A 10,816-nucleotide genomic window follows, 5' to 3' on the forward strand; every position below is an offset into this window, starting at 1 on the left:
GTGATGCCATAGAAATCTAACACTGGCTCCTGCCTGGTTGTTTGTATTATAAAAGAGCAGCTATTACAGGACCCATCTGTAACTGGTCAGCGTCTCTCTGCTGCCCGTACGCTGCGATGACACGGCTGTTTCTCTGCTCCGACGCTCACACTGATCCTTTGTGCGCGCACCTCCATGGCTCAGGCTGCGTACTGTACACCCCCGGGTGACTCTCAGGACAGTGAGGGGAGGGGAGTTGGGCCAATTAAGTGTACAATATTATTGTCCCTAATTTAGTGCATGGTTGGAGCCTGTGTGCCGAGCTCTGTGGGCTGTCTGCTGAGGTAATACACAATCTGCCCGCCACCTCTGTCTCCCTGCCAGGGCAGCGCCCGAAGGGATTCGCATCTTAGCCCTTCCCTCAGTCGAGCCCTTCGCGTGTTTCTGTGTGTATTTTATTTATTTCTTACTCTTTCTTTGTCTGTCCAGTTTCATGTCTGAGAAAAAACAAAACAAAACCATGCCAATATACTAACTCCCAAAACATTGACAGAATTTTGACCTGCTGCAACTGATTATATGTATGAAACGTGCAATGTTTGTTTCTCCTCAGGGTGCGTTCACCTTCCGCGGCAGCATGATTGACTTGCCCTCGCTGAAGCAGGCTCAGAACATCCTGACCCTCGCTGCGGCGGTGTCCAAGAAATAATCGGGAGGGCCGCATGGTCTGAAGCAGGACAGAGGAGACTGGAAATCTCACAGACAAAATGAGCACTTCGAAAAACTTTGCAAACTGTCCCCCTCGTGCAAGATTACAGTGGAAAACATGATTTATATTTGTGTTATGACGAGAATATGTAGCTATTATCAGAATCTTACTTGAATTTGCTGTGGTGTGTGTGTGTGAGTAGTGTGAGCAGTGCGTGTTCACCATCATGTCACCGTGCAGCCTGCGCGCCCGCACCCTCCGTCGCTTCAAAAGTCGTGATGAATGCTCTCCCATCAGCACGTCCTGGCAGGGGGAGGGCAGGGGAGGGGGGGCAAAGGGTAAACAAACAACACCACTCTGTTGTGGTGGGTCCATTCCTCGGGCCTCGTAGCTCCACTCGGGTTCCTCCGCCTGCCTTCAGACGAACATCCTCACGTTTTTGCATCATAAAAACTAAAGAAGAAACTCAATTTTGTTTGTGTTTTTATTTTTGACTACAAGGTAAATTGTGCGCAGCAACATTTTCACTCATTTTCTGCATTGGTGGCGACGTGGACTTACAGCGGCGTTCGTCGAAAATAGCTTCAGCGGAACATGAAAAATGAACTCCTTAATGAGCAGAGTGAAGAAGTCACAAATGAAAGCACAAAAGGGGTCTTTGTGGAACACTTGTCTGACTCGCAGAGGCTGTGAAGTGGGTGTGATGTTCGAGGAGAGACAGATTAGTGGCCATGTTGCTCCAGCAGACCAGGACCGAGGCTTTGTCTCTCTGACTGCGGATGGGAGGATAATTGAGGGGGTGTCGAATGGTTAATAGTGCCATTGGTGACCATGGTAATGAAAGGCGCCATACCACCTCTACCCCACCTCATCCGCGCTCGCTCTCTCTCTCTCTCTCGCTCTCTCTCTCTCTCTCTCGCTCTCTTTTTGTTTTCATGTTTCTTTCCCTTTACTGTATGATGTATTGTGTCTGGGACAGACCCAGTGTCCATGCCAGTCCCGTCCAGACAAAAAAAAAAAGAGAGAAAGAGACAGAAACGGCTCCTGCGTCCATCCAAAGACCCCGACAGTAAGCCGTCGCACTGGCAATCGGCCACATTGGTGACTCGAAACTGGTTCCCTCTTTGCTGCCATATGAACATATTGAGCTTGTTTTCAAACTCTAATGAAAAGAAAAATGTTTTGTTTGATTGAAATGTCATATTTGAAGCCGTTTTTGGACTTTCTGTGATGTTATCAAATGTCTAAACTCTAAAACAGTTAACATATAAGTTTGCCTTGATTGCTTAGAATGCAGCTTGTTGCCATGTTTTTTCTCTCTTTGAAATGTTTTCCTCTTGCTTGTGAAACTTTCGTACATTTGCATAAAAAAAAAAAAATAAATAAAAAATCGCTCCAGTTAAAAATGTTAAATCCAAATATGCTTGTAGTTTTAGGTCAAGTAAGTTATACAATTAATACGTTAACTTGATCTCTGGGATCAAGTAATAAAAAAAAAAGAATAGGTGAGATGTATGAAACACAAACATGTGAACCAAGTTCATAAAGAGTTAGAAAAAGTACTGAATTTTTAAACGGTTAGTTTGTTACCATTTAAAGTTATATGTTAATTTTGTCTATATTTCTATTATTCAGTCATTTTATTTTTCAGAAATGACTACTTATATTTATTTGTTAATTTTTTTTCTTCTTTTTGTTGCTCCGGCTTAAGATTTCACTGATGATGTTGTGATGAACCCAGAATGTCCAGTCGACCTTAACACACATTTCTGCTAGCCCAAGATGTTTACCGTAAAATAACAAGACATATCGATTCATTATTTTGATATTAAATAGTTAAATATGTCTTTTGGGGTTTTTTTTTTTTAGGAAAGTTGTTGACTTTAGTTCTTTTTGTGTATTGTATGTTGGTTATATTTAGGAAATTCTCAAAAAAAAAAATAACTGCAATAATTTGAAGTGCAACCGTTCAGACAGCTGTCTCCACTTACAATGCTCTGATCCAGTTTATGTTACAGCTCTGAAACAGAATCCAGGACAGAAAAAAATCTGGGTACACCCAACAACCGTTTTTGTTTGTTTGTTTGTTTGTTTGTTTGTTTTAGCTGCCATCACTGTCTTTTCCTATTCAAATCCTGTTTACCGTACTGAATCTGTAGAACCACCTGAGGTGCAATAAGTGTCAAATTAAAAATGTCCTACTTAGCGAGAGCAACTTTGGCTTTATGTTGCCGCATTCAGGTGAATTTCTAAGGCAATTAAAACATTATTTTCTACAGTAAAACAGCTTTCTCACAGCCCCTATTCAGAGTGCTGTGGAGCTGCATGAAAGGCCCTCAGAAAGCCATTTAGCCTCACATGGCTGTGAATGCTCCACGCTGCAAGCCCACCAGAGCGTAACAGAGTGACTTTAGTTTTGCAGGAGCCCAGTTTGACGGGACAACTTGACTCTGCAAGCTGCTCTGCTCCAACAGGTGCCCCCCACCCACTGACAGGAAGGAAGACCTCAGAGCAGAAGAGGGTGGGGGGACTGCAACACGGCATCATTCAGGGACAAAGCAAGCTCCTCATGAGGATAAAGGAGCAAATGATTTGGACAGGTTTATATGTTGTTGTTTTTTTTAAGAAATGCAGTAGAAACCCCTTCTCCTGTTTTTCCACCCTAACATCTCTGTAGATTACAGGAATTTATCCCAGTCTGACTCTGCTGCGTAATTCTGCGTGACATTTCTATTATATAATAACGCGATGATGATAATAATATTAACAGTAATACAAATTCACGTCTTCGCTCGGCAGTCTTATTTAAATACACGTCTCCGGTATTCCCTGAGAGATTAAATTACAATTAACACGATTAGAAGCTCACAGGAAAAAAAAAAATGTGACGGGGAATCAATTAGGCAGCGAGCTGCGTTTCATAGCCCGGTAATGTGCCGGTCGAGATTGCTTTCAAAAATAATGAGCGCTTCAGCGGAGGGAAGGAGAGAGAGAAAAGGCTCGTATGCAAAACACCGTGAGAGGAAAATTAAAACGAAATGTTTTACATATTTCCCCATTAATCCAAATGGGACCCGTGCGGCACAGATAGTTTTCTTCTAATTCCCCCCGCCTCCCTCCTGCCCGGGGATGCTCAAATAATGACTTGATGTTTTAATAGACTTCTAATGGCGATGTGTGACGGACTAATTGCACCGGCAGATTTTATTCCGAAGCAATAAGAAACGCCGCAGTTATGTGCGCGTGTGGCGCAGTTTGAGAGGAGAGGACTTATTTATTTGTTTATTTTTTTTATATAACGGGAGCTGAGAGAGGGAGGAACACGTCTCACTTGTGCTAATTAACGTCCAATAATGCTGTTTGCATTAGCTGTGGAGCTGCTGTTGCTGTTGAAGCGATGTAAGCTCAGGCCTCAGAGAAACTGACAGAAGGGTCGTTCATGCGCGGCCCCTCAGGCGGACAGCTGAACGCTCCCTTACGCCCATCAGCTGAAAGTTAAAACGCTTTAAATAAAAAAAAAAAGAAGTGAATTTCTGCTTTGCGTTCTTCAAGTTTAACCAGTAAATAGTTCATAATATGACATGAAACGATGCATTTTGAAGTAAAAAAAAAAAGAAAGAAAAAGCCTCGGGCCTTTTAAACAATATCACAGCGAGCTCTTTTTTTTTTAAACACATACGTGACAACATGAACCCCGGCAACCGACTTTATATATCTTAATGTTTCATTCTGATTATAAGCCATTTGTGAAGCCGCTTTGATGACCGTAGCAGTGAGCTTGGCTGGACGTGAAATCTACCAAGGCCTGTCTCTGCTGCGTCAGCTGGCACATTATACCATCACTAACTCAATTTAAAAGGGGCTTTAAATGTTCCTTTTTTTTAGCAAAGACAGAAAAAAAATGTAATTACTATAACTTACATTTACCATATGTTTGACAAAAATAAAAATAAATAACTTTTCGCTTGATTTTGTTTTGATTTGTTTTTCCATTTGCACAAGAGGCTATATATATATATATATATATATATATATATATATATATATATATATATATATAAAGCATGATCCACTTTGGCCTTTTCAGCGTTTACCCACCAACTCTGTGGCCCTTTATAGGCCATCTCTGTTCTTGAGTTTTCAACCTGTGCGCTGTTAAAACAAACTTTTAGAGTTTAACTGAAAAAGAAAATGATGTTCCTACATGTTAAAGGGCAACACATTTGAATCTGGTCTTCTGAGTGCAAATTACTTTAGGTTATTAGTGTAAAACAGCTAAATTACAATATGTACCTTTTGAAGTTTCATCAGTGTTGAAAAGAAGCAAAAAAAAAAAAAAAAAAAAGAATTAGCTAGTGTGATGTAAACTGCCACAGAGTATAGAAAGTTCAGTTAGCCAGCAAAATTGTGTTTTTGTTTTTGTTGTTTTTGCTAAGCTAGTTAAGCATTATAGGCTACTAAAATAGCGATAAACTTTTTAAGTCTACTCAAGCAAAGTTGCAGAAATCTTTTTCCTGACAGAAGCTAAGATAGCGATTGGCAACAGCTATTGGGGTCGAGAAGTACAGCTTGCTAACACGTTTGAGTTTAGCATTAGCATTGTTGCTAAGCAAGCTAGACTTGGATTTAAACTCCAACAAAGAAATTAAAGTGTGATGGTAGTTCTGAACTTTTTACCAAGTTCATCCATTCACAATTCAGCCCATATAAACATAGATCCTTTGCTGTGGTCCCGTTTGACCTTTAGCATGTCAAATGATGCTAAATGTTAACGGAACCAAAATCTTCAGTTTAGAAAGTTCAGGATTTGTTACCCCAAAAAAACAAACAGTGCTTTTAGGATCTAGCCACCACTGAACACTATTTCTACATTAACATAATTTGTTTTTAGGAAAGAAATATACTTTAGTGGCTAAAATTGAATACCCCCGTATTCCTTTTTTATAGTGTGGATTTATTATCAGCAGTTTTAGGATTGAATCACCTTAATTTTCAGATTATCTGCCCTTTAACTAAAACGAATATGATTTTCTCTTTTTATGTAATTACTGAGAACAAAACAAACAACAACAAACAAAAAGAAAAACCACGATATTTCTTGGAGACATTACCTTCCTCCACTGCTCCTTTCCTGGGTGGAGCCCCCTCTCCACGATTCACTTCTTCTTAACAGGCCCAGATCAAAGGCTGACCGGCCCGGCGGAGACCACTAAAACCCGCCCGCTTTGTCTGCTGTTGCCAGGGGTGAGGAAGAGGAGGAGGAGGAGGATGAGGAGGGTGGTGTAATGAAACGGTCTCCACAACATTTTGGTATTTTTTTTTAATCTTTCTTCTTTAAGTCGCGTTTGACTCTCGTATGTATTATTTTAGTCGTCTTTATTGTCAGAATATCTCGTATTACTTTTTTTTTTTTTTAATTAGTTCCCTGCAGCCTGGCCAAAAAAAAAAAATACTACTCTACCCGATGTAACACCCACCTCTTAGCTTAAGTCATGGAATGAAACTAATAAAAGTGGCATAATATCCGCTGTTCCTGAACGCACATGCATGGGACAAAGTTGAGACAGAAGTGGGGGAGGGGGGGGGAAGCAGGAGCAACCAATAAACGGCAGACGTCAGCTGAGGTGTGTGGTCACATGACAAGGAGGTGAGATCACAGTCTAACACCTGCCTCCAACTACAAATTTGATTGGAAGAAAATGGTTGTAACACATATAGTTAATCTTTTTTTTTCTTTTTTTTTCCTACGAGGTCCTGTAGGGTCCTCCTCTCCTCCGTGGAAAAACTTTTCGTCCATCACGCAACTTGACAGTTTGTAGAAGAATCACGTAAAGATTTAGATCTCTACCGTTTCTGACGCAGGGATTTCTCTCATTGTGCTCGGATCAAGATAAGTTTGCCTCCTTCACACTATAAAAATGAATTTGTGAAGATATGGAATATAAGCCATTCAAGAAATTAATATACGAGTCTTGCATTTTAGCTTTTTCAATGTAGGTTAAGTTCTCACAACACTAGCTACTATAGTAAACTTAAGCATTTCGATGAGATTTCAAGTGAAAGTCTTCGTTCAGGCTAATATCACTAGATATTCTTATTCACCATCTGCCGTGTAAGAATACATTTTAAACAATTAGTTGGAGCTGTTTCGTTTAGGGATCCTTCAGACAATACATGACCAGCCTTAATGCAATCCCAAGAGTTGCATTAAGTTTGACTCTAAGGGGACTTTAAAATTTAGGAACCCCAATCCTTAGAGTTCCCATCACTCCGGGTACTTGCACTAAAAATCAGTTCGTCCGATATGTTAATTATGTTTTTTTAAAAAAAGAAAAATCCTGCAAAAAATATTTCGGAATACAGTAATGAGATCCTCTTTTGACACTTTGGTTCATTTCAAAACAGTTTAATCAGTCATTTGACACGCTTCTTTCCCTCTGTAAAAATGCATAGTCATTGTCAACGCCCCACTCATCTTGGTGGTGCCACGGGCCGTTGAACTTTTAAACTTAATTTCTCTGCTCAAGGACATTAAACATTATTTAGTTTAGTTCAAAGTTTGTTTTATCGGCGCTTTTTTATTTATTTATTTATTTATTTATTTATTTATTTATTTATTTATTTATTTATTTATTTATTTATTTATTTAATAAGCGGACTAACACATTGATCTCTCCGCATAATCAAGTCCCCGATGCTTTTGATTCGCACCGGCCTTCCCCCTCCCTCATCGCCGCTGAGCAGGTGGAGGCCGCGCACCTGCACGCACAGCTGCGCGCACCTTGTTATCGCCGTCGCTGCTTGACGCTCAGTCGGGCGCAGCGCGCAGCTCCGGAGTGACTAGAAACTTGCGGGTGTTTTTTTTTCTTTCCCATAAGAAAAAGAGCGCATTGAGCAATTTATTTATTTATTAAAAGGCATATTCCTTAAATTAATTTTGTTTATTCAAATATCCACTTTGGGTAATAGTGTGCTTATCCCGGTGAATCTCTCCGCGCTTCGACATGACACTATCTAATCCAATTAAACACGATAACCCTGGACTCACGTTTTATTCTCTTCCCCCTTTTCATTCCGCCCCAGCCCCTCTTCAACTTGCAGACAAGCACTCCTGGTTTTGTGTCAAAGACGGAGTCAAGAGCCCTCTCTTAATCCCGAGCAAGGACCACGAGTGATTGAAAAGTGAAAGGAAGCCCTCATTGGTCCTCGAGCTGGATAGTGTTTTCTTTGTCCTGCACTATATACGGTCAGTCCTTTTAATGTGGCTCTTAACAGAGGAACCACGTTCCGGCGCGGCTGTCTGAATGAATCTGGCAACATCTCGGGCTTCTTTTCTTTTCTTTCCTTTTTTTCTTTTCTTTTCTTTTCTTTTTTATTTATTTAACATTTAAAACTTGTAATCCAAACCGCCTGCTAATTGGGATTTAGGAATCAATTAAACACGTGAAGTGCGTGCGCTTAATGAGCCCTCTGTTTGAATAGGTTGGGCCTATGCCCATAAACATCAAGAATCTATTTTAAAATTGACTAAATCTTTAAGCAAAAACGTAACTACACCTTGGGAAATTAATAACTTGAATTCATTAAAAAGAAAAAAAAAATGAGCTGAACTTAAACTGCATCTCACACCGTTTCCACTTTTTGACGTCATGTCTGGGAAATGTATGGCAGCATCGCCATATTGTTGGCTTGGATGCTGCAAAACGACAGGTAATTGACATTAATCCGCTCTGTGGCAGACTCAGGGGGGATGGAAAGTAAATGGAGATGCGGTTAATGAAGCACCGCTTGCCCTTTGAATCTCGGTCACAGCGTGCTGCAGGGGAAGTTTTCAACAAACTTTTATTTGTTGCTTTTTTTTCAGATGTGCATCTTTAGACATAAGCAGAGGGAGCGAGATGGGGGTGGGAGGTGGGGTAGAGAATGAGCTGCAGATTGGAATTGGGTCAGTGAGCTAAAGTTCTGCTTTTATTGTTGTTGTTTTTCCAAGAGATGATTTAGTTTATTGGAGTGCTTCATTAGGCTAACAGGAGGTTATCCCTGCACAGGGTTATTGTTGGTGTTATGCTTATTATCATTCAGATTGGGAGAGCTCCCTGTAGGAGCCGCGACAGACGGACAGGGGCCAGGTGAGGGAGGGGGATTTCCAGCGTGAGGAGTCGCACCTCTCCTCAGCCGATGCAACAGGGGCCTGCTTAATGAGGGCACCTATGGGGCCCCTCCTGGATAGAGAAGCGGCCTAACCTCGCCACGGCCCCAGACGGAACTGGGGCACCTGCGCGTCTCTGGTCTCCCTCCTGGCCTCCTCCTGTCACCGCCCTCGTCGTCAAGAGTTCATGCCTCCAACTTCTACTTGTGACAAAGTCTAACGCTGCATATGGTTATTTTGAAAATCGAAGGAGGAGCTGGGCAGCCCTCCCCCCCATCCCCCTTCACCGCTCCCTCACTCCCAACGTAATGAACACAAGGCATGACTACTCTTCTCCTCCCTCAAACCTGAGGGGAATGAGAAAGTGAGCAAATCTCTTTATTATTATTATTATTATTATTATTATTACATCCCAAAGAATTAGAACATCATTGAAAGTTTATTTCAGTAGCTAAAACGTGAAACTCGCATAGATTTGTGAAAGACAAGTTGGGACATTTCAGGAGTTCATTTCTGAAATATAGAAGATACGCAAAATTAAATATGAATAAAGAATTATTATTTATATTCAATAATGTTACCATACTCTTTAGCCCATGTGCTGCACAGTATCCGCTCTCAATACTCAGGACTCCTTTTGTATGGATTGCTGCTTTAGTATTTCGTGTTGCTGAGGCGGTCAGCCTCTAAATCTGCTGAGGTGTAAAGAGTGTCAGGCGCTTTTCAACTTCCTCTAGACCAAACCTCTCAGATTCTGTATGTGGCTGGTAAATCAGGTGGAATCAGGTTGCTTGTGCACTTTTTTTCTGTCACGCTTTTTCCTTCTATTCAACTTTCCACCAACAGGCTAAGATACAGCACTCTCTGAACAGCTAAACTCGTTTAGCAATGACTTCTTATGGTTTACTGTCTTTTGAGTATATGTGTGTGTGTGTGTGTGTGTGTGTGTGTGTGTGTGTGTGTGTGTGTGTGTGTGTGCGTGTGCACGCGTGTGTGTGTGTGACCTGTCATAATTTGATTCATTTTTGGAGAAACTGATGGTTAATTTTCATTATGACAAAACTAGCTTAAATGCACACTTGAAATACACCCTTCTGAGTGATACTAATCTACATACGTGTTTCACATTTTCAATTGAATTATTGTAAGAAATGTATTTCTTTATTTACTTATTTATTTTTTGTTGATATTTTTCATTGATTGAGATTCACCTGTGCACCACGAACGTTACAGGTTATCAGTTTGGACAGGAATGCGACCAGCCATCAGTCAAACATGATAATGAAATCACAACCTTTCAGATTTAATAGTGCAAAAGATGGATAGGCTTTAATATTTCCAGAGATATACTGTCATTAACAATGGCAAGTGTCTCCAAAGGGCCAAAAGGTTCCCGTCCCCAGTGGAGCCAGCCTAATTATACAATTAGTCTTGCGATCTGGACAGTCCAGCACCAAACGTCCTCTGGGACAGGAGCACACATTATGGCTGTCATCTGTACCTTCACAGGAAGGAGTCGCAGGCTGCATTGTTTGTGTTTTTGATTCTGTAAGTTATGGACAGCGACTGGCATCAAAGTGCTCCAAGATTTTTAACAGCTGTGGTTTTATAACTGCAACATTTTCCTCTACTTTTTAAGATATCCCAGAGGAAGTGTTGGAGCGATTGGATTTTCTCCAGCTGAATGGAGCATAGAGTGATGCAGTGCTGTTGCCCCCACCTAAGGCTGCACACTGCCTGTCAGCTGGCTGTAAAACACCTATGCTTTCTTGTTTACAAGAAAGCTAGATTTGACTGTGTAGATGTATTCCCAGCTGCATAAAACACGTGACACTCATGATGTGGATACCATGGAATAATCACCCATCATTTCTTATCCTGTTAGAGCCAAATACAAGAAATCTATGATAGAAAATTCAAATTAAAAAGAAGCTAGCTGACTACTGAATGCTTTTAAGAAAACATCTGGATCTTGTTTT

General features: G+C 40.9%; 1 protein-coding gene across 1 annotated transcript in view; it reads left to right on the plus strand.

Moving 5' to 3' along the window:
* Positions 1–4,210, plus strand: part of LOC103134852 (citrate lyase subunit beta-like protein, mitochondrial) — a 35,191-nt gene extending 30,981 nt beyond the window's left edge. Inside the window, exon 7 of the mRNA XM_016669079.1 lies at positions 593–4,210. Within this exon, the coding sequence (XP_016524565.1) occupies positions 593–688 (96 nt within the window). The 3' untranslated portion in view covers positions 689–4,210. The remainder of the gene's footprint in view (positions 1–592) is intronic.
* Positions 4,211–10,816: the final 6,606 nt, after the last annotated feature.

Source organism: Poecilia formosa, unplaced genomic scaffold, assembly GCF_000485575.1.
Source record: "Poecilia formosa unplaced genomic scaffold, Poecilia_formosa-5.1.2 Scaffold19, whole genome shotgun sequence".
Lineage (NCBI taxonomy): Eukaryota > Metazoa > Chordata > Actinopteri > Cyprinodontiformes > Poeciliidae > Poecilia > Poecilia formosa.